The sequence below is a fragment of the Aythya ferina genome, assembly GCF_964211825.1.
Source record: "Aythya ferina genome assembly, chromosome: 1".
Lineage (NCBI taxonomy): Eukaryota > Metazoa > Chordata > Aves > Anseriformes > Anatidae > Aythya > Aythya ferina.
The window spans coordinates 200,192,597-200,217,155 of NC_140296.1; the positions used below are offsets into that span (position 1 = coordinate 200,192,597).

Consider the following 24,559-nt stretch of genomic DNA (forward strand, 5'->3'; position numbering starts at 1 on the left):
ATATTGTGAATAGGAAGAAAAAAAATGTGAGTCTGATTGCCAGATGATCCTGAAGAGGTATCTTTTTTTGTCACACTGAAGACTGTGAATAACACACTGATGGGATAAACATAAGGTCCCATCTTGCAGTGAACTGGGACTTACAGCCCACTGAAATGAGGACAAATCAGTGAAAAGGGATTGCAAATATTGCCTGTGCATCGTGGAATCTGAGATGACATAACACAACCCTTGCTAAAGAGGAAGTTTAAAATCCCGCCTTATCTTTTCCCAGAACCTTAATGAACTCACAAAATCCTGACATGCGTCTGACCACAGAAGCGCAAGCACAATCTTGCTTCGTCTTTCAGTTCCGTCCAATTTTAAATAACTCAGTTATCAGCAGGTGGGGAGCACTGCAGTACACGTGGTTCTTTTCCTTTCCTGTGTGGTTTTCTACGCACTGCCACACGCTCAGCCCAGAAGAGCTGGACCGAATCTGTGCTGCTCAGATCTATGATAAACCACAGCTTCCATTGCTTTTGCTAGGAGGAAAAATGTTTTAAGCTTCTCAGAATAACTTGGATGTGATAAAAACACACCCACAATGTGTATGTTCAGACTGCAAACCTCACTACAGAAAGGAATCGGTTGGAAGGCTGAGGTAAAAGGACTGAGAGGACTTTTTATTTTCATTTATCTCTTTCCAGACCTGAAGTAGAAATAGCCAGTGGAAAGCATCCATCTTTGTTGCCCCTTGTAAAAGGAATGGTTTAGTTTATCAAAGTGCATTGCCCTGAGAGCACAGAAGATACCACAACACATGCTATTAACTGCTTCCTCCATGCTGGTGTGTTAGCCATCACCATCACCATTAAAAGTTAGCTTTTATTGCTTTTCACCTGTGCATCTCAAAGGTTTTTAGTGAAAAGGGGAATTCTTATGGCCAAGGCAAGAAAAATGCTGTTGTAATAACAACTTGCTGACAATGCCGGGGATCTTAACTTATAAACAGGGTCTGGAGGCGAAGCAATCTGCCACATTAATGGGGTTTAAAGCCTCTTCTTGGAGGAAGGATGAAGAATCTTCTCCTGAGGTTCAGATCAGATATCAGGAGACATTTCATCACTGAGAGGGTGTCAGGGACTGGGACAGGCTCCCCAGGGCAGTGGTCGTGGCACTGAGCCTGCTGGAGTTCAAGGAGCATTTGGACACTGCTCCCAGACACATGGGCTGATTTTTGGGCGGTCCTGTGTAGAGCCAGGAGCGGGACTGGACGATCCTTGTGGATCCCTTCCAACTCCAGATGTTCTATAATTCTGTTCCACGACCACGTTGTAGGAGCAGACTTAGCATCTCCGGGGATGTCTGTCCAGTGCCTCCCCTGTAACGTATACTGACAGAGCTTTACGTGCTGGGTGAGATCCAGGAGCTACCGGAGTCACCGTGAGGTCACTGCGGTCAAGACTTGCCCACTGAGACTTGTGCTCGTTCATATCAGGAGTACAAAATCTGAGAGGAACCTGGGGCCGGCAAGAGGAACTGCAGCTGAAGACATACGGGCTGGCTGCTCGCAGGACTGACGCTGGCTTCAACGCCTGCAGTTAGCTGCTGCTGAAATGTTGTTAGGGATGGAACTGGCTGCTCCTTGAGACAGGGGAGCGCTGCAGCTGGGAATGCCTCACTGCTGAGATTCGGAGACAGCAGCTCGTTCATGGCAGCGCATGTTGCGCGAAGGCTGAACTCCTGAACTCCCGCTTTTTTGAGAAAAAAAAAAAAAAAAAAAAGTTCATTCAGCAGGGTTACATGCTTGGAATGCAGACTGCAGATTTCCACACCTGTGCTGTCTGCTGCCACCGTCCAATTTATGGCCTGTGCAACTGCGAGTTTCTCTTTGGCCTGGATCTAGAAAAGAACTGCTGAAAAGCCCCAGTGGCTGTTTGGGAGACCTGGAGAGCACACAGCCTGCACCACCCTGATCTATCTTGAATTAAGATACCGCAGCAGCCCTGACAGTTTGGCCTCTACAGCGCACAGTTTGACTAAGTATTTTTCCATCTCGTACATGTGTTTCATTTCAGAACTGAATCCATCAGAAACCCTGAGATCCTGAACGTTTTTAGGTGACCTCAGCCAAGCAGTTCGCAGTGCTGGGCGTAAGTGGCCTGGCCTAGCTCCGGGTTTCAGCAGGTTTGTGCAGAGGGAGCATCTCTGAGTTGATAAAGATTGAGGCAGAACTTGAGCTGAGCAAGGTTTTAAAGTAAAAAGTTATTCTCCTTGAGAAGTTTCCAGTCCTCTGCAGTGACAGAGAAAGGTTTTCACTTTATTTAAGACTCCCCAAATGCTTCAGCTAACAAGACTGAAGCATTTTTACATTTAATCGGGTACATATCACTTCGTTTAGGACTATCAGGTATCCCCCTTCGGCTGATTCTCAGCTCAAACAATACCTTTAAGATTTGCTCGGTGCTTTTTGTTATTAGTTATAAAAACTTGGATTTCAAGGGCACGGGATCACCTGTGTAAAGCTCCTGAATTGGTATCCTGCAAACTGATATAGAGGCTGTTAACCCAAGCTACTATTGCCTGTCATTGGGAGGCCGAGTCACACTTGGTTGGTGGACAAAAGGCAGTTTCAAGTTTCATTTCTTTAGAGGAATGTAAATCCTAAAGGTGTGACCCTCTTCAGGCCTACAAAGAGGAAGGAAACTGGTGCTCTGGCTTATTTGGGAATGGGGCATGGCATATTGCTGTTGAGATTTCCCCCCGTGATTAATCCTACCGGCTTCAGAAGCCAGTCTGATGTTGACCAAAACCTTTGGGAAACCCATGCCAACGTTGGTCTTAAAAGTTGAGGATCTAGCTTAGAAAAGCTGGGGATCTAAATAAAAGAAAATCCTGAAATATTGCAGCTAGCTCTTCAGGCAGGCCTTTGTTGCTGCATTTCCTCCAGTTAAATAATGTTCAACATTTCAATTCAGCTCCAAGTCATCTCCCAGCAAACTAGGAAATAACGAGGGCAGAAAGGACCTGTTTTCGAGGTCCACTCTCCAGCCAGCCAGCCCGATTTCTGGATGGCTAACTATTCAGGATCCCACGCAGATGGCTTTCCCGGTTCACTTTTCATATTGCTATTCAGTCTTTTTAATAATTTCCACCATCGTGCAGGATTGAAGTGGTCTGGAGGACACGGAGAAAGCGTGGTTGGAGCTTTTTACCCTTTACATTAACAAATCTGCATTAAAAGCACCCTTCCATATATACCAGCCCTGGGGGTGGACACCTCAGAAAACAAATGCAACACAAGTGACAGGGTTAAACACTTTCTAAAGACAGTAATAAAATAAACACACTGAGATATTTCACTGGAAGAGTGGGAAAGGCAGTAAGTAGGAAACCATTTGTAATCCCACCGGGAACACTTTAAAAATGAAGGACTTTGGTGTTTTCAAAGGAGCCAAAGGGAAAGTGACCCCCTGGCCACCGGTTAAATGCAACATCAGTCCTTAGTTTTTTCCTTCGGTTTGATTTGCCATCCTTTGGGAAGCCTAAATTCTTTTGGCTGGAGACAATTCTTGCCAGAAGCCTCGGTGAATATATGGAGCAGGGCACGAAATGCCTTTTTGTTCCTGGAAGTGATTACCTGAAATGCGTTTGACCCTTTGAAGTGGTGAGGCACCTTTATGGCGTTTTCTATCAGAAATACCGATCCCATCCGACAGCATCACTAAGTGTGTCTTTTCATCTGATTTTTTGAAGACTTATTTTTATTGCTGTGCAAGCTTTGCTCCTCCCTGGCAGAGAAGAGGGAGCTGAGTGGTGTTAGCCCTTGCTTTCACAGGAGCCTGCGCTGGTTCAGGCTTTTTCCCAGCCTCGCCGAGATAGTTCGTCACCGCTAATCGTCCTACTTGACAGTTGTCTGGGCTCAGAAAGCCCCTGTTTGGAAATTCCTCCCTGTCTTCCCAGAAAAGTCTTGGAAGTTTCTCAACTTCCTTCTGTGAGAAACCAGCCTCAGAAAGTCTTCACTTGAGGGTGGGGACTGCTGCTTGTGCTCCAGTTGTTCTGGCTTTTTTTTTTTTTTTTTGTCTGTATTTTTTTTTTCTTCCAGTTTCTTTCATAACGTCAAAAAAAAAAAAAAAAATCGATAGGAGCTGAGTATGTACACGCCGTGGGGATGTCTCTGAGCAGATCCTGCGAACTCTGTAAACAGCAGCAGCTTGTTTTCTGGGCTGTCAACCACGGAGCAGAGTGGCCAGATCAGCAGATAACGTGGAGCAGAGCAGCTTCGTGTTCAGGCTTGTGCAGATATTTACCTGCCGTGGAAGGAAACATCGGAGTGGTTTTTGAGCGTTTGCACGTACAAAGGAGGATCTGATGTTCAACTGACCGTGAGATTTAGGCAGGAGTGGGTCTTCAGACACTGCAAAATTCAAGTCTGATTGATACTTGGGCATCTCTGTTGTAGATTTGTCTTGGACTGGAAGGTCTGGTCCCGTTTTAAAACCACTGAATTGCTTGTCAGAGAGCTCCCGTGATAACCAATGCTTGTAGGCATCCCCAAAATAGCGAATCCAGGATTTATGTTAGTGCTTTACCCTATGGCTCAACCTAGCAATTAACCTGCAAACTCCGGTTAAGGCAGCCCCACCGAGGTCTCAGGCAGAGCCTGCTGCTGGGCTGTGCCTATGGAGAAATGCTGCGGGAAGGAATTTACAGCTGAGGCAGCGCCGTATCTCTGCGAGCCATCACAGCCTGGCCCAGGGACCAGAACAAAGCTCAGGACAATGTCCCGGGACTCTTGGAGTCTCTAATGGAGCAGGATGCAAGAAGGTAGAAAAAAAAAAAAACCTGCTATTGAGAAGTTAGCCAATAAATATTAGTTCTTGGGCAATCCTCGGTGTCCTGCCTGTCCCTCTTGGTTTCCATTTCTAAGATTTTAAAAGCAGCAACAGCACTGCTTTCCTTCCCAGGACTTTGAGGGACTTTTTGTTGTGTGTTCACAATACCGTGTGTGTTTGTAAGTGGGAAGGGAGGCATCTTGGACCTCTAGGAGAAAACCCCATGGTTTAATTTCATCTGTGGGGATCTGCCCGCCATGAAATCTGCCTCGCCACACCGTGAGCTTTCCCAGCTCATGGAGTTATTTCATGCAGTTATGCTGCTCCAGCTGGCTGGAGCCATCACTGGAGATCGCACGGAGAATAACGAAGGGTTTTGCGGAGCAGGACATAAATTCAAGCTGGAACCTCATCAGTGAAGACATTGTGCAAAGGCCAGTTCCCTGGGGCAAGAGGCTAAGAGCAACCTGTGATGCTAAGAAAGCAAATCATTACTTTTTGCAGCAGGTTGTAGGCATTAAAGAAAGGTGCTTTTCTGCAGCTGAAAGCATCTCTTTGCATCTCTTTTTTTTTTTTTTTTTTTTTTTTTTTTTCTCTTCCCCTTATTCTTTTCTCTATGTGAACGTGTTGAACCCTGCTCGACGCAATGTGACATGGTGACTAGTGAGCCCAGAGCTTCAGCTTAACCATCTGGGACAGCTTCTCTCCAATTCTGATAATAGAGGGAAAAGTTAACTGGTCTGCCATAAAACAAATAAAGAGAGAAGAGAAAGGAAACCCCATTGCTTTTTGTTAAGGAGGAACAGATGTAGAGCTGCAGCAGCCTGCCAGCTAGGTCAGGTCATATCAAATATTGTGGTTGTTTTCTTGTAGCCTGATCCTCCTTTTGAACTCTCTTTCAGCAATGAAGTTGTAAGGAATGAATTAAAGAAGCTGCCAGCCCTTCCAACACCAGCGCTGAAGGAGCATCCTTCCCTTGCTTACTGGTAACGTATCACTCTGTTTTGTTTAACGTATCACTGCTTTGGAGTGTCTCATCCAGGGCCTGGCTACAGCAATTAGTGATCTGAGGGTGAAGCAGGGATGCAGGGATTCCCATCTCCTAGCTCTGGCTCTGCCACCAACTCACCGTGTGATTCAGCCCACGTCAATCTACCACCCTGAGCCTCGGTTTCCCCATGTGCCAAATGTCTGCCCTAATGCCTGGCCAGAAAATTCACCGTAAGCACGCAAAATGAAAGCAGGGGACCTAATGTGCCGTTCCCTTTTCCTGCACTTTATATGTGTCCAAAGAAAGCGTGACCACAGCTTGTCATGTCAATGTTTTGCTCTTCTCTTTATTGGTTTTGAGTGACTGAGCTTCATCTTGCAAGCCCTTTCTGTGTGGCACAGCTGAACGAAAAGGAAATTATTCCTCCTCTTAGTGACCTAGGTGATGGTCAGAGGTAGAGCCTTGTAACTTTAGTTTTTATTGCACTGAGAATAGAATGCAGGGTAGGAGAAAGGCCATAATTAAGTTTGGTGTGCCCCACAGATAGCTTCTGTACCACCCTGCCCAGCCCTTTTATCTGTGCAAATAGGAAAGAATTTGGGGAAACACTCTTCATTAACAGGGAGATGCTTTCACTTGATTTTTCTGTTTGTTCCCCTTTCATGTTTGTCTTTAAAGCATTAGGCTCTGAGCCTGAGGGTGGGAGTGAACTTCTTTATCAGCTCCTCTTTTAATTCCTGCATCTTGGTAATCTGAGGATGGCAGGGGAAGAGTTCAGTTCTTACTTTGCCAGGAAGTCCGTTCGCTTTTCGTAGCATGGCTACAACAGCAGACAGCTGTACCTAGTGTCAGGCCACAGACAAACCAGTCTGTGAGGTCCCAATCATCTTCTGAGCACATCAGGAGACAGCCAGAGTCCCAGGCTGAGATGAGGGACATTTATACAAAAGATGTGGATCACCACAGTCTGGAGGCAGAATGATCTCCCTCTTTCGAGCATCTCCTTCATTTTTTCACATACTAATACTTCCCGAATCACAAACAAATTAAAAACCAGTCCATTTCCAGCCAGATCTGTGGCCTGGTCTGACTGACAGGCAGGTAGCTCAAGCTAAAAGCCACCACCAGAGGAGCCATGGACAGGGAAGAAGGCAAATCAGACTCTCCAGCACTGACACAGAGTGAGGTCTTAATAAAGTGCCCACAGAGGCTTTATTTCGGCTGCCTGTGATAACATCTGTATAGAGGAAAGCAGTGACAACCCAGGCAGCCTGTGAGGCTCCGTCTGCCCATCAGGACGTGTCTGCCCCCACTGTCAGCAGGAGTTAGTCAGAACATTTACGTTAGAGGCTTCTGCTGGGAAATCCCAGCGAGGTCTGGGACTGCCTCCATCCCCTCCTTCGGTTTGGGCAACCTGGAGCAAGAAGAGCCATGTGAAAGCCTCATGCTCAGGATGTGAGTATTCGTGGTTATACACGGGCTACAGCACTTCTAGCAGCTTAATTCTGGGGGAGTTCCCTTGTGACTCAGAGCAGGTCGCAGGTTGGGAAGCTGGCTGTCTCCAAGGGGGTAATAAAACCAGTGGCTACAGTCCTGTGACTCCCTTGTGATTTCACTTCAGTGGCCAGGTCGCAGGGAGCTGTTATGTGCCAGTAGCTCATTATTTTTTAATGGGGGCTTTTTCATAAACACCCCCCTGAAATGCTGAACGCTCTCAAGAAGAGGCTGCTGGTGAACCAGACAAAAAGCTCAAACTTCAGTGATCTAAGAGGACAACGTTTTAAAAAACGTAGTTACCCTATCCCTTCTCTTTTGCATCTCACACAGATTGCGTACCAGATACAGATTTTATCCTGTCCCTTTCTATATGCAGTTTTATGCTCCAGTTCTTCAGTATTAGGACAAAGCAATAGCAAGTGAATTTCCAGCTCCAGAAAGGAGCATTTAAAATGTCAAGGGTTGGACAACTGATTGTTCTAGTTTAAAACAAACCTACCAAAGAACCCTGTACTGTATTTACAACTGCATCAAAAAATTATCTGAAATGGACCAAGAAGTGATAATACAGATGTTCAGGTAGATACTGCAATACTTTCAGCAAGTTACTGACCTAGAACTGCAAGAAATAATATGTCATTTCTGTCACACCATGAAAAAGCATCACCTGTTGCTCCTATCGAGTGTAGTAAGAGCAGCAGGATGAGTCCTGGACTCTTCGCTGCAGTGAGGTCTGAAGGAAGACAGCCTGTGGCCCCCAGCTCCTCCTTCCTGGAGTCTGCAGGTTACACACCCTTGCTGCAGGCCTCGCCACTGTAACCTCTCCTTGGGGATTTGCAGACATCACAACAAAGATGAAGGCTGTAATTTGTGTGGCACGGAGTTGCTGTTTCCAGCTCTCTGTAGATTAAGACGAATCAGTTCCACAGCTTGTTCTCAAGCGTCTCCATAGCATCGCTGATTGAAGCAAGAAGGGTGGTTTCTTTTTTTTTTTGTGTTGTTTTACTTTTAAATGAAAGCTGAGCTTCTGGTCCTCCCACACAGTCCAGGAACTGAGGCCCTGAGTTTTGATTTCTCTTGCCCATGCGTGGAAAGAGCTCACAGGATTTATTATTTTAGATGCAAAACTAGTCACGGTGAGACTGGAGAGAATCTTTAGAAAGTGTGTTAGCTCCCAGTGCTCCTTTGCAGCCATTTTCATTGCATTTTATCTCAATCCAGATCCTCCCCAGCAAGCCAGCTCAGTACCAAACTGCCAGTAAGAACACAAGAGCAGAGATGATGGCACAAAAGTGGATGCTAGAAGTGGATTTTCAACTAAGCAGGGGGAAGCCAGACTTCCCCCTTCTTCCCCCTGGCTTCCAACAGACTGAGTGCAAACTTGTTTTTAGCAACCATCAGCATTCCTAAAAAATCTAACACTGAAAATATCAACTGGAAATCACAAGTTTCTCTTATACAATACAGACCCCAGGCTCTGATCATCCTCTTGGTCCCACTGGCCCAAGAAATGCTCTGCTGGGTTCAGTGGGGCCGTATTTGACTGCACAAATCATTGCAAACAAAGATATTGTAAGTAACTTTGAGAATATCATCAAAATGGACAAATCAGGTTGCAGACAGAGTAACAGTAAGGTACAGCAATGTTTAAAATAAACAGCTCAATGTGCTGAGGAGAGAGGGGAGAAGTGAATACCTTTGAAAAACTGGATCTGGTGATAAGAAACTCTGGCCCTGCATTTGCTTGCAGATTTCCTGCTGCCCAGTTCTGTAGGCTGCTGGGACAGAAGGGATTTGTTGGTAGTTCTAAATATCTTTATCAGAGTTATCTGCTGCAGGATATCATCCAAGTATTAATTTTCGGAGCTCGGGGGGGAACATTTTATGAGCTGACAAGCAGACAGTAGTGCTCCCGCCTCCCCCATGCCTCCACATGAGCTCTGAATGAGTTTCTGTGTCTCTGGCACAGCAACCAGCCACAGCTGGGCAGGAGGAGATATCAGCTGGTGGTCCAGGCAGCCTCCCAGCTCTCTCCCAGCTGTCAAAAGCAGCACGGCAGCTGCTCGGAGATGAGCAGCTGAAACGATAGAGGAGAAGGTCTATAAGCTCTGTTAATGCTCTGTTCTGACCCGTGAATGATTTTGCTTGTTTTCCCTGGCACGTGCTGGGCTTGCCCCTCCACCCCAGAGCTGGAGGCAGAAAGTGACCTCCGGACTGCACAATCGTCCTTGCACAGGGCTGCGGGGATGAAAAAGGAGCCCCAGGAACTATCTGAGGAGCGTCTGGCAGGCAGCTAGGGTGGGATTCATCTGAGCACGAACATTTCTTCGGTGCAGACATCTCCAGCGCAACAATGGGCCCTTTACTGTCAGTGGGGAGAAGTGATGATAATAATAACCCCCTCCCATCCAAACAGACTGCGTGAATGGTGCTCTGGAGCACCCCTGTCTTTCTTCCCAATGGGACTAACTCAGTGCTATAGAAAGGCAGGAGGCAGTATATCCCCATATTCATGCCCCAGTTGATAGTTCAGGCTTTATTTTATTTATTTATTCATTTATTGTCCAGAAGAAAGTAGAAATGAGAATAATGCTCATCTGGCATTTAGCACCTGTAGACCTCAAAACATTATGCAGCAGAAAGGAACATCATCAGTATCCCAACAGGGCAGTGGAGGCACAGGGAGTGTTGCCTGTATTTCTGTAGGGAAACAGAAGAGTCTGGACTATCCCACGTCTTTTGGTATGGTTTGAGAACATAATTTTATTCATCTAGCTGCTCAGGAGGGCTCCCTGACATCCAGTCTATCCTTTTGAAGGAAATGGGCCATTAATTGATGTCCCTATACTTCCAGAGGAGTATGGTTTAGGAACATATCCAGAACCTTAGAATAATCATCTGTGAGAAAGCAGAGCCCACCCAGAATCACATGAGGTAACAGCAGGCGGGTGCCCCTCTCCTTTCCTTGAGCAGCACCAATATCAGAGCTCGACCTCTCTGATAAATTCCCAGAGCAGAAACCAAAGCTAAGAGCGTTTTCTGCTGGAGAAACTCCACTGGTTTCTGAGAAGTCAATCCTGGTTTGTTCCTGTCTGAGACAGAGAGGAATTGCATCCCCATGTAATTGTGGGTTTACGAGGTAATTTCGAAGGGCTGTAAGCCCTCTCAGTCCATCTTTTTTATTAAAAATGATGGGGTTTGGAGATCTTCCAGTCCTGAACACTCATGTAATTCAGTTACTTCTCCAAAAGTAATCCTGTTTATGATAATCGTAGCAGGAGAGTTGGGCTCTGCCTTCATGTGCACGCCCAGAACATCTGTGGAACTTGCTCGGATCAGCGGGCTGGATATGGTTTCATAGCTGCTGAATTTCCTTACGGGTATTTTCTAAACATTAAAATTATTCTGAGGGTCTACTCAGCAAAAACAGCTTCAGTTCTGCCTGGGGAAGGATCACCACATCGTGGAGAACCGTGTGGTTGCCCTTAAAGGTCCAGCAAGACCTAGGAAATGCAGGGAAGGAGCAATGCTCATTCTCATTGACCTAAACTACACGTAGCATGATGGCATTAGCTGGCCACCCGGTGCCACTGGAAGCTTGTGCCCTGCAAGGTGGGGAGGGCAGAAAGGTGACATGTAGGCAGTTCAGGTTTCCTTCCTCTTGCCCTAGCAAGTTCTGTAATGTACCTCCGGGAGGCTCAACAGACTCCTTGTTCTTGAAGTGACAAGATGAGGAGCGAGAGATTGGGTTTAGGAATGAGGACTTGGGCATTCTGCCATGCCGATGGAGCAGAGCTGGTCCTGTGGGCATCACACTGCTGGAAATTAAAGATCCAAAGTCAGACTAGCCTGAAAGTACCAAACCTGTAGGCTGTCATGAGTTGCATGGCTGTAGATGAAGCAGAATGCTATTAAAATCAAAAGAGAGAACCATGAGCCTTTGAAAGGAGGACCTTGGCTTATGCTTTGCCATGCTGTCACCTTGCTGACACATGATTGAAAGCATCCAATCGCTCTGGTTCTGGGCTCATTCACCAGAGAACAGGAATGAGATTCTTTAAAGGTGAGCGTAGAGATGTCTCTGTCATCTGGGGTGTGCTGACCTGCTCTTGGGTGTTGCATCTCTACTGTGTAGAGGTGAATGTCTCAGCGTGAATTTATCAAACACACGTAGAACTGTTCTCTGCTGGCACAGAACGCCCTCCTTCTGTGCCATGAAACTCTCTTAGTCTCCAAAGCAGCACTGGGAATGGGTCCTGACCCATGCTAACTGCCAGCACATGGCCAAGCGTTGCCTGAGGGAAAGCAAGTTAATATAACCAAGAAATATGCAAAGGCACATCGATACTTTAACAGTAAAGGGACCCAACTTTGAGTGGCTTGGACACATTCCCTGCCGCAGACGTTGCCTCCGTGTACATTGGGAATTTAACTCCTTGCTGAGGGAGATGTCTCACAGTACTGCCACTAGCTCTCCTGGAGATGGTTTTGTGTAGCTGCAGTGAGGACTAATCTGTGGAGTTTAGGGCTATTAGTGGCCACCAATTTCAGAAAGCTTTGCTCACTAAGAGAACTCGGTGGGCTTGGAAAGAAGTTGCACCAGCTAGGGTAAAGCTTGAGCAGCAAACATCTCTTTGCCATGCTCTACAACACTGTAGGCACCATTTGTAGATAAGGAGAGTAACGTGGAGAGGGAAAAGTATCTACAAATAGATAGCGTGTTTGTGAGTAAGTCATGATACTGCCTTTAAATGTAACATCTCATTTCTTCCTTTCCAGTGAGGACCGAGTCATTGAACATTACAAGAAACTAAACGGTCAGACAAGAGGTCAAGCAATTGTAAAGTAAGTGAAATAAAAGCAACTTCTGGTGACCTTTGTTTTATCAGGAAATGTATATACTGGCCTGTAAAACCGATATGTAACTATGCCTCAAATCTCATCTAATGCTTTATTTTTTAAGTAGTTACTTACTTCTTATTTAAGCACTTCAGATCATTCTCTCAGCTTCTCAGACACGTTCTTCTCTTATGTGTTGTTTTGCAGTTACATGAGCATTGTAGAATCCCTCCCAACATATGGAGTGCATTATTACGCAGTAAAGGTACGTGCTACAAATGAGGTTTATTTATTGAATTAAACTGACTGTGGAGAGGAAGGGGGAGAGGTGCAAATAACCATCCTGCTTTCAGAATACAATGCCTATTGCTAAAGTCTTGTTTCGCTTCCTGTAGTAGGATAAACTTATTTCAAGTGAGTAGTGAATGTTTGGTAAATATAGCTCCCCAGAGGAAAATCCTGTTCTTCAAGATAAAACTCTCGCAGTCTTTCTGTTGTGCTAGAGATGTTCAGCTCACAGGCAGCAGCAAGCTCTGGTGATGCCAGTGAACCAGCACCAAAGGGACCAGCAGCCACTCTGCTGGCAGGCTCAGTGTTCCACTCCTTTTCGTAGTTCCACAAGGTCAGATTTTTCCTAACCTGCACATCCAAGAGCAACTAACTAGGGCCAGCCATAATCTGCAGACACCAGCTCCCTTCACTTGAGATAGAAGATGGATACAGATGGAGTACACCCTTTTAATGCCAAAACACCAGACCGTATTCTAGGGATGGCGTGTTGTACCCCTCCACACACAAAACCCTTCTCTGCTTCTAACTGTGTGAATTTCATGCAGCTATTCCTGAAATTCCTTATTTCTTTTGTTTAGTGTTTTATCACCAAATCTTCCAGTCTCATACTACTATCACTGCTTCCCTGCCTGACCAGCTGTGAAGAGTTATTATTTTTCTTAAGTAGAGAAATCAATAAGAATATAGAGAAAGCTAGATCCACACCCTCCACAGCGTATTCCCCCATTTATCACCCCTGAAGTTTTGCTGTGCTTCATCATTATCTCTCTGCACGGATCATAGGGGCTTTGCATACATCTCCCACACGTGGGCTACCATAAAAACACAACGATCTGACAGTACCTGTCTCAGGGAGATGTGCTTTCCTGGTCTGTTCCTGCTAATGTGCAAGGAATTTTGTGAAACACGTTAGCCTCATCTTTTACCAGAGGCTAGGATCACTCCAATACCCTCTGCATCTCTTGGACTACTCCAGACCAAGCAAGATCGGATGGATCGGGCTGCATGTCCAAGCCTGCAAGCTCTTGCGAGCTGTTCCAGTGAATTCTCCATGATCAGTAAATGCCAGTGAGCATCAGTGAGGCAACAAATATTGCACATAATAGGTTTTGCTTCTGCTTGATGTGGGGGGTTTGGTTTAGCTGGGTTTTACCCTGCCTTTCTTTATCGCATTAACAGAACAGATGTAATTTCATTGAGGACTCCAGTTCAGTAAATTGCTAAGGGGCTAGTATCAGATATCAGCCATTACTCCACAAGGCCATTTTATTGCGCACTCAGACACAAAGCAGTTGGGTCCAAGCCTGTCAGACCTTATCACTTGGTAGCTCTCAGATCCCATTACTGCTTCATTTTCAAGATTAATGCTAAAATCCCTCCACATAATTCAAGTCAGCTGGCTGATTCTCTTTCCTTCCTCTCCGATCTCTGAGTGTTCAGACTGAATAATTTACATGGTAGAGAAAGAGGATGTACCACTGCACGAGGGACTAATGCCAAACCTCCCCTGGCAACATTTTGAGTAACTCGATCGCAGGTGATGCATTCTAAATGGTTTTCGATGTCATAGCTAAAAATGAAAAAGATCTCTCTTTAACACTGAGGAGCTTTGCGACTTGAGGTAATTCAGCCAGGGCCATTTAATGGCACCCATGACATTCAAGGACATTGCTTAGAAACAAATATTTACCTTGAAATACAACCCAGGAAATCTCCAGCATTTCCTCTTCCCATTCAGTTTAACTCTATTTTTTTTTCTTTCAGGACAAGCAGGGAATTCCTTGGTGGTTAGGACTTAGCTACAAAGGAATTTTTCAATACGACTACCACGACAAAGTGAAACCAAGAAAGGTAAGTGTTTACTTTTCTGTTAAGGTCTGGGCTTGCCTCTCATGTTATAGCTTGAATTGAGGGTGTGATGTATGGCAAGTGCTGGCATTGATTCGTGTGATTTTGAAGGATGTGAAGTTTCTCCCAAACTTTGAATATCTGCAGAGAATCAACGGATAAAAGGAGCTCTTCACTCATTAAATGCTGTGGTATGGGGGGACAATAAGTGACATCGAATCCTGTGCCTTATGCTTCTTTCTAGTGTGGTTCGTAAGACAGAAATGGGAACAGTAGGACTGGTGCTCTAGGGTTCTGCAGACCTTTCAGCCCACTAACTGTGGTGGGACTGAAGGTGCTCAGCTGACCTAAGCACCTTCTAATAGCCTGTTGTCAAGCTATAAATAGTCTGAGAGAGGGAGAGGGGAGTTGAGACAGGAAAGCTTCTTCCATGTATTACAACAAGAAAAGATCTGGTTCTCCCCAGAGTAGCATTACATTTGACAAGCAATGCTTTTACCAGCTGAAGAGTTAATGTCAAGCTAATAGGGCAAGAAGACTTTCATCACGTGCCTAAAGAAAATGCATTAAAAGGTTTCTGTCCAGTATCCGATTTGTTTAGGAACTTTACTTTGAGACAGTTCACAAATCAAGGCAGAGCGCATGAAGATCTGATCATAAAACTAGTGCTTACTCATTGATGACTGGCTGTTCCGGTCTCCTTGTTGCTATTTTTAGTGAGACTTTCAAGGCATCTTTTGAGAAATCCAGCTGCCAAATATCCTGTTCATTAGGGAGGAGAATGGTTTTGGTCTCCTGAGCTCATCCAGCCAGGCAGACCCGTGTGCTCTGATATTGCTACGTAGGATGCAGTCCAGTACAAAAAAAGCTCATCTCTGCAGGCTGGTATGGACAGTCTATCAGCAACAGTATTTGTTGTATTGCAAACCCGTGGGGATGTCAGGAGGCAAGGTCTCAGAACTGGAAGGTTCGGAGCACCCAGGCAGCTCTTCTGGAGATCAAAATGCTGAATTAACACACTGCATTTCTCTTTGTGTCGTCTCTGTGCCAAGGTGTCCCCTTCCCTTTCTTTTCCCTCCTCTGATCACATTCAAGTCATACATTGCCTGGTCCTCAAGGATAGCACCTTCTGTTAAAATAAACTAAAAGCAAGGTTTTAGTAGAAAAAATAACTGCTAAGGAGGCAGCAGGAGGTGGTAGGCTCTTTGACTGGCCTTTTGTTCACTGAAGGCTGTTCATGGGGCTTTTTACTCACTGAAGGAGTGAATGAGGATGAGGGGAGGAAGGGGATCTTTACAGAGCATCTGTGCTCTAAAAGACATATCTGTTTGGGATCAATCATTACCTGCAGGGCAAGTCGTACTCACACGTGATAATTTAAAACATGCCTAGACGAGGTGTTTGCACCCACACATCTCCAACAGTGCCAACCCCCTGGGGAAGATATGTCCTTAAGACACACCTTCAGAGGTCAGTCTTAGTGGCAGAAACATTACTTTGGAGGAAAACAGTGCCTTGCCATGGCAGGACTCAACCATCCAGAAGCTATAGCCTTTTTTTTTTCAGCCCTGATGGGATGAGAGCGTTAGGGGAGAGCATCAGAAGAAAGAAGAAATGAGGCTCGGTACTCCAACTTCAAGAGATAAGACATCCATTTCCACCTAAGAGTCAAGTCTCCTTTCTTGGCTTCTCTACTTTTTTCTCAGCTGCACACGGTGATCTGATCTGTAGCACCAGTTTTAGAGCTTGAAAGCATCTTCGTTGTGCTCTCTGTGTCCCCCGTAACCTGCCTCTAGCTCTCCCATTGCCTCTAGAATCAGAAAGACCATGGGCATCTCCCACCCTTTTTCTCCAAGCATAATCCTAAAAGCTAGGGCGTTTCTCTTTATTCAGATTTTTTTTTTTTTTCTCAGCAAATTATGTTTGAAATCCAGGAAACTACAAACATTAACGCCGCCTGACGTGTAAACCACTGAGAATTTCTGCAGCTTAGCAGAGGTGGTCATAAGTGAGAGAGGGAAGGTTGGGTGGGAGGGGAGAGTAGGAATTTCCAGGCTCAAATTTGTTCATTGCCACAATCCAGAGACAATAGCAGTGAAGAGGCAGCCTAGATGACGATGATGATGATGCTCTCAAACCCCATCTGTTGGTCGGGGTATTCCCAAATGCACAGACTAAAGCAGGGACTGGACATATACAGAGTAGCTAAGGCTTCAAAATTTCACTGTTGTGTGCTGTTACCCTCAGAAGACCAAGTATAAAAGACTTCTTACCCCACACAGGTGGTAAAACCCTCTGGCGAGAGCAACCCAACAGCCTCAGTGAAGCACAGTGTTTAATTCCCTGGTAATTAAATTGTAAAATTGCACTTGATAACCCTGGTATCTGGGAGCCTACCACAGGATCTGGTTCATTTCACTGCACCAGAATGGGCTGGTTCCAGTCTCCGCTGTGCAAAAGGGAGGGGCGAGCTTTGATGAACTTTTCTGCAAGGTAAAATTAGAGGGGAGGAGGGAGTAGATTGTGTCTTTTCTGATATTTATCGTTTCATCCCCTCACATTGCCAACACCAGAAACAAACTGAAAAAAAAATGCAACGGAAAAATAAATCAGCCTTGGAAGAAACACAAGCAGAAAATTGTAGCGAGAAACCAGCTGAAATCAAGGCATTTATATAAAATGCATGCAAAAACCTTGCTTGTCTTCTAAGGGAGCTGGTAATGTTTTCCTATGATGTCATCCGAGATAGATTTCCATGCTTACTGTGTTTGCAAGTAAAACTGTAACCCACACTAAGCAGCTGAGCCTAGCTCGGGAGATCCCATTAGCAGGCAGTCAAAACCATGTTTTTATTAAATTGCTGAAGTAAACCAGCCACGTGTCTCCAGAAAGCTAACTGGGTTTGTCAGCGAGTTGCATGAGTCTGGAGAGGAGAATTGGGGCTGACGTGGGGCCAGAACCTGATCTTGCTGGCAGCAGAGGCAGAAGTCCTGCAGCATTACTGGGGGTGCAGCTGAGATGGGTATCTGGCACCTAGTTGGAGGTGGTTCAGGCAGGAATGCAGGGCCATTAAACTGGAATGCAGCTTGTGCTGGGCTGCAGAGCCTAATGGGACTCTGAGCTTCTATTTTTATGTTCCCTCCTGCCTCGATCTGTGGAAGCCCCAAAGCTAACCAAAGCCATCACTTTGAGGCATATCGTTCTCCCGGTACGTCCAGGGGCTAGCTCCCAGATTCAGTAAGCCCTGCCACAGGCTGCCTCTGAAATGCTCACTGTTTAAACACAGGTTTGGTCCATAGCAGTTACAATCAGACAGCAGTTCGTTCTTAGGTGCTAAATAAACACAAAAGTTTCAGTCTCATGTGAGTACACGTAACAAAATCCATCACTGCAGCTGAAAAAGAGAATATGGAAAGACGGCTTCTGTCCTGCTAGAGAATGTCCTGCTAGATGTTGTCCTGCACATCCTCCAGGATGTCGAGGCATGCTAGAAGTTCACCAGTGGCTTGCAGAACTTGGGTCATTTTTGTAGCAGCAGTGCACAGCTTCTGGGATGGATAAGGTCTATCTCCTTCTATATTTGTGAAGGCGTAGCTTCTACAAACTCTTCCTTGTGAAGGGAAAGGGCCCTTCAATCCTGGTGTGCCTTGGAAAAGCACATCACAAAGGAGTCACTGTCCTGTTGGGCTCAAGACCCACCATCTTGGGCCAGCACCTTCCAAAATTCATGATAAACCAAAGCAAATTCTTTGGAGCCAGGTCTTCAGCAAGAATAAGCCTCTCTGCGGCTATATTGTCCAGGTACGTTGGTTCATTTTAACCAGCAGGTAGGAACATAACTCCACTCCATCCCGAGAGACTCATGCATGAAGCAGCGGCACTGTAGCCTGTAGCTGTGAGATCTGCATGTTCCAGCAGCTGCAGTAGCACCAGGCACGTCTCTGTTGTTCTAGGGGGATATTGGCACTGCCATAAGAGCCCAAAGGCATCTTTCAGTGCACACAAGCTTAGCAGTTAGTAAACAATTAACTCGAAGCTGAAGAATGAATGATGAACAAAGTCAGCCAAAGGACTTCCAACAAACAGACAGATAAATTGTTTAACTTACCACCAAAAATAAAATGACCTTAAAGAGAGCCTGGTACGGTTTGGTTGCCCTGAAAGATATACCACTCTGTGGTGTTATCTGATTTTCTTTCACCAGAAGCTAGTGGCTAAGAAACTTAGGGTGAGCCTTTTTTTTTCAGGCTCATAAACATTATCAGTGTTCTCATTCTCTGGTGGACTGAAGAGAATCCAAAAAGAATAGTTTTGGAAATGAGATAAAATGTGGGGCATCCCAAAATTCAGCTGTAGCTTGACAAAAATTTCCCCTGTGACAGCCAAACATCCATTTCTGCCATTTCTTCCCCCCGTTATCCTTTCTCTGAGATCAAACGAAGCATGCTGTGAAAATACTTTATCCCTTGCCGCAATGTCACCACAAAACTATGGACTCTCATTGTAGAAGAATTTAATATGCAGTGTTTGTTGGAAATCCAAAACAACAGTGAGAGCTTGATTTACACATGTGAAAAGAAGAGCTGAGTTGGAGCCATCCTGCCAAGCAACACAAAGCACGGGCAAAATCAGTACTCGACGGGTCTGATTGAAGACAAATCACTTGCTCGTCACCAGCAGGAACAAAATAATCAGCACGTTAATTTTGTCCAGCAAGTGAAAGATTGCTGCGTGATGTCACTTGGCCTTTTCTGAACAGCAAGAGATAGAGTGAACTTTCCCAGTTCCAGAGGCAAAATGAGATATTTACACAGGAGGAGCAACAGCCTAATTAAGAGCCTTTTTATTGCAGAACAAATAGCGATCCTCTCCGCTTTAGGGCATAATGAAGCACTGTCAAGTCAGTAATTTCATTGATGGAGTGGTTAAACTTGTGCTTCCTGTGGTGAAGGAATGACAGGCCAGTAACTTAAAAAAAAACACAAAGTAGGGCTTGATGTGAAATTTAGAGAAACTAATGAATGCTGGGGAGGAGGAAGCTGACAAATTGGTCCCTATCCCAGCTGGTCGGAGAAGACCATCAGAACAGCCAAAAAGGTGAAAGAAACGTTTCAAATAAGTTAAAGGGAGCCCAATTCACTTGCCTAAATCCTTGCCATGTGAAGCGTTAAAGATAAAGAGCATAGAAGGGTTAAAGGTAAGACTGGGGGTGGGGGTGGGCGACCCCTCTATCCGGAGTTACAACGCTGAATTGGTAATATTCAGGCAGGATTTTAAGAGGTGCCATCAACCCTCACACTCACGGAGGGTGTTTGATTTGGCAGCGAGTTGCTTTCTGTTGTCAGAGGCATGGAGCACGTGTAGCACTCCTCTCACTGGCATGCCACGGGGTGTATGGAGAAAAGAATGGCCTTTCTCTAGCACACCCACAACCAGCTGGGGTCGGACACAGCGTATCGTCCTCGTGGCTAATTGGGCCTTTCTTAGAACAGCATCATTTCCTAAGACATTTGCAATCATCTTTGCACAGCAGACAGGGATAAAATATTTAAAATTTACAAGTGATGCAAGAGGAGCAGAAAACACTTCCAGGAAATGCTGCCTTAAAAGCTAGTAGAGTCTCAGTGGCATCGCTGTAATAAATTATTCACCGTGATTAGCTGGCTGTTAAGGACTACCTGCTGACTCCTTCTGCTCAACGGTTTTATTTCTCTTCCCTTGGCTGATCCTTCATGCTTTTTGGATTATGGACTCGGCTGTAAACTGAACCAGTCTTCAGGTCACAGCAGGTTCAGCTCGTTTTATAGTGCAGTAATTCAGTCTTGGTTTAGTGCTTGGAAATGCGGTGCACTGGAGGAGGGAGACAGACACAAAGTGAGGTTCCTCACCCTGCTGGTCCTTCTTGTGGGGGAGGTTGCTCACCCCATTTCCTTGTGTATCAAAATCTAAGACCCAGACCTGTGGCCACCGAAGAGCACCCATAGTTTAAGGCCTTTCCCTGCTGAAACGTGTCCTCAGTAGCACCTTTTTGGAGGCTGCTTGCTTCGGTTTGGAGTGCCCTCCACCCAGCACCAGGCTTTTCTCCTTTTTGCTTTCTTCCTCTACTTGTCCTCAGCACCCCACTCAGCCTTGCCACTGCACCCCACTGGGCCAAAAAATTGCCAAGAGCACTGGGAGATGAATAAATCGGATCAAAGTGCATTGAGCTGGAAAGCAAGATTTTATCCCCAAGCACAGCTGTAGGAGCTGGGTATAAATCACAGTGGCCAGAGAAAGAAACTATCATTCACCTACACGACGACATTGTGGAGTGAGACGAGGACTTCACAGCTCAGGACAAGACAGAAAGAGTTGGCTCCATGGAATTTGCCGTGGCTGAATCAGGATGAATTAACTATAAGGTACAAAAGCACCACTTCTTCTCATACATAAGCTAGTAAAAATTCGGTTCAGTGTCTCTCCCAAACAGGGCTGATCTCAGACAGCTAAGGAGGTTGTGACTAAGGAGGACTGATTAGGTAAAGTGACTTCTAAAAACGTGCTAGCCAGTCACACAACAGTCATGCTCAGTTTCCTTTATCGATGTAGATGGGTTCCTCGATCACCTATAATGCTTGTAAGCACTAACACATAGCCTGGGGCACTGCTGTCTTATAAGCAAGCCGGCACTATTTTGGTGGTTCGGTGTATGTGGTGATACTGTTAGGCATAAAATCCCAGGGTTTGCTGCAAGAATCCGCATTCACAAAATACAGGAGTACCCATCAAAGTAAAATCCACTTGCTCTAAGTGTCATATTCACGTCTTAAAGGGTATTTCCCTACTAAAGCAGCCGCCAAGTCTTAAATGATTCTGCAGCTCACAGCAGGAGCTTCAACAAGATGTGAAGACAAATCACTCTGACAGCACGAGGTGAAACAAATTGGAGCTCAGCACCCTGGAGTTAGGGAAGAGATCTGGAGCAAGACCGAGGCTTCCCCCAGCACTCGTGCTTGGCTCTGAAGTGGCAGCAGGCTCCTCACCCTTCCCAAATGCTGTCTCAGCTCACCAGGACTTGCTGCTCCAAAGGTCTGGACATCTCTTGAAGCCAGGCAGGAGTTCAGTGGCTGCAAATCTGAGGCATCTTGAAGTGAGTGGCCTGGGCAGGAGGCTCAGAAGGTCACGCGTGGCAGCACTTTGCCATGTGTATGGGATTCCTGCTGTTGTAGGACCCTATAAGCAGAAACCCTGCATGGCAGGTGTATTTTCAGGCACACAATCCAATCAGTTTGTGCATCATCATCCCATGACTGGGCAGGGGGTGGGGATGGGTGTTCCTGTGTTTGGGTTCCAAGGTGGATGTGCTTTACAGAATGTTAGGGATTGGAAGGGACCTTGAAAGATCACCTAGCCCAATCCCTTAGTCCTCAATCATCTAGCCCAATCCCCTTTAGCTGGAGAAGGCACGGGGATCTTCAGGTAAGAGAGTGGCATAAATCATTGGAGTGAGCCATAGCTGGCTCCTGGGCAATAGCTTGGGCATCCTTTATGCAAGACATAGAACAGTGTGTCAGAAAGTCACTTGGATGTGCACATAGAGGAGAGAAAAGGGAGGGAAAAAATATAAGAATCGGTAAGAAAAGTTCTCTACAGATGTATTGATCAAGATGCACTCAGCGTGGTGACAGCAGCGCAACATCTAACAGCATCTGCCAAATGTCTGTGCATTGTAGGTGGGTTTGGTCAGCTATAAGATCGAAGTCTGATCTCCCGGGGTGTATACAGCTATAGACACCAATATCAAGTGACTTGATGTAGGCAAATAATGTTTTGTCCAAATAACGGCTCTTCGCTCTGAGATCTGATGCTTTGCTGTCACTCGGAGCCAATGACCCACTCTGAAATTTAATAGGGAATCGTGTCTCCGGAATGGAAATGAAGGCGGAGTGGTGATTATATAGACCTAGATGTCATTTCTGCTTGCTCAGGCCAGAATTTTCTTGGTGGGGTGGTCCCATGAGAACAGCACGCAGCAAAAAGGATCTCGAGTTGGACCAGAAACGGTTTGGCCAAAAAAAAAAAAAAAAAAAAAAAAAGAGTCCCAAAGCCTGAGGGGAAGAAGTAATTAGATAGTGAGCTGGGATTGCTGACAGACCACCAAAAGTCCTGCTTAGCCAAACCGCTCCCTCCTTCCTTGGGGGAAGGGAGGACAGCGAGCCTCTGGGAAGATTATTGGTGGGGTTGCTTCCCCACATCAAACCACACAGGAAACCTTTTATTTTTTTGTTCCAGAAAAGAGAAAAAAAAAAAGAAATGCCCCAAACTAATAGAAGTACGGGAATGAAGGGAAGTATGGCAGGAGGGAGGGCTGGGTTATGGTGCAGCAGCATCCTCATCTCCTGACCCGGGGGGCACCCCGAGCGCCGGGTCACGCTAATTCAGAGGTGACAGCCCGTGGAAATCTGCTGGTAAATCTGCCAGCGAAACAAGATCCCGTTTGTTTGAGCCGAGGTGGTGGATCAAACCCTTCCTCGTTCACTCCGGCTCGTTTGACAGAGGTATGATTGATGGCAGCAGGACTGGCTCAAGGCAGAACACAAATCCATGGCCGGAAACCGTGGCCCCGCTGAAATCGCTGGGACAAAAACTGCCATTGACTTGGCTGGAGCTGTGATTTCCACAGAGCTTCAAGCCAGAGAGGGACCGCTCAGAGCCTCCGCCCTGACCTCCTGCATAACTCAGACCCTAGAATTGTGCTTGCTGCTTTGTTCGGAGGAGGGAATTACATTCCTGAGGAGGAATTTTTTGTGTTGCTGTTTGCTTTGTCTTTAAACTGGAGAAGAAAAAAAAAAAAAAAGACTTGGGAGTTTGGAGCTTTACTCAAGCAAGCTGTGCGAAGAGGCTGCCATTGTTTAGTTTCATTGTTTAGGACCAGTTTTAGGACCAGGAAATCCTCCAGGGTTGGCTCTTGCCCGTAGCGTAGGAGAGCAAAGGGTTGCATTTGAGCTGTTAGAAACGTGCCACGTTGTTTCCCTGCCTTTCCTAGAAGGGTTTCAGAGCGCTCAGTCTAGGTGCTACGGTGGTGATTTAGAGGGACAATTGTTCCTTCTGCATAGGGTGACTTAACGAGGCATTAATCATCTACGAAGCCGAAAGACTTGAAGGACCGGGAGATGCCGTGTAGGTCGGTGAGTCCAGCAGCAGTCACAGCAGGTCATTCATTCGATGCTTACAAAGAGAAATCCAGGTCAAGGAGGCCTTTGGAGGTCTCTAGCCCAGCCTCCTGCTCAAATTTGGGCCAGCTTCCCAGATAAATCAGGTTACTCACGGCCCTAGTGTTTGACTGCTGGTTCCCACCATGTCCCCAGCAGTGCACAGTGCCCAGCCCAGCGCCAAATCCAGCTCTCTGGGCACAGCAGGTAGAAGACAACATCAGGAAACCTGCCCCACCGTGAGGCAGAGAAGCCTGAGCATTGCTCCAGGTGTTATTATTTGGGCATTTTTCTTTAGGAAGCAGAATCCAGAGGGCACTGGGCACCAACCACCTTGGCTGCCCTTCGGCAACCCTCTCTGTCCTGTCCCTGCCACCAGCTACCGACGAACTCTGCTCCCCACACCAGGGCATGAGTGACCCAGCCAGAAACGCTTCCCTCTGCTCACTCAGCAAACACCTTCCCTCCTTCCTCAGGAGCCTCTGGCATTCTTCACGTGCTCTCGCACTGCCCCTACCTCCTGCTGGGTGCAAACTCCACCGCGTCATCCCCACGGTCAATAAAAGCGGTAAAAAACCCTCTTCAGGCTCACGAGGCTGGAGTGGATGCAGATCCCCGGGCCTCCTCTCCTCCAGGCTCAGCTTAATTAGGGAGCAGCTAGCAAACCACAAAAGGAGCTTGCGTCTGAAGGGCTTTGACTGCAGCTCTTTGCAACCAGTCGCAAGCATCTGGTGCCTGGCGAGCCTGCTGGCCTCTTGGAAGGGTTTTGCAACCAGAATATGCCTGTAGCTTGCACCTGAATTCCCCACAACACACCCTGGAGGGCTCAGGTCCCTCCCCTGGCTCCTTCTCTAAGCTGCCAGCTTTGAAAAAAAAAAAAAAAAAAAAAGAAAAAAGAAAAAAAAAGCTATTTCTGGTACTGCTTTCCCCACCATAGCCGCCCCAAAGCATCAGAAACGGCACGCGTGGTCCGATAGGGAACATTTATTCCCCGGGCTGCCCCTCGGATGTTTGCAGGTTGAGAAGCAGTCTTGCAAAATGGAGCGATAGCTCTGGTTCCAGTCATATTGTCGGGATGAATCAGA

The 24,559-nt window shown here is 46.3% G+C and overlaps 1 protein-coding gene across 10 annotated transcripts in view; it reads left to right on the top strand.

The window, feature by feature from the left end:
• The window catches only part of FRMD4A (FERM domain containing 4A), a 350,418-nt gene that overhangs the window by 287,493 nt on the left and 38,366 nt on the right, over positions 1-24,559 (top strand). For all 10 annotated transcript variants that reach the window (XM_084517308.1, XM_084517305.1, XM_084517306.1 and 7 more), the window contains 4 exons: positions 5,720-5,803; positions 12,085-12,150; positions 12,352-12,409; positions 14,200-14,286. In XM_084517308.1, coding sequence (XP_084373434.1) covers positions 5,720-5,803; positions 12,085-12,150; positions 12,352-12,409; positions 14,200-14,286 — 295 coding nt within the window. The remainder of the gene's footprint in view (positions 1-5,719; positions 5,804-12,084; positions 12,151-12,351; positions 12,410-14,199; positions 14,287-24,559) is intronic.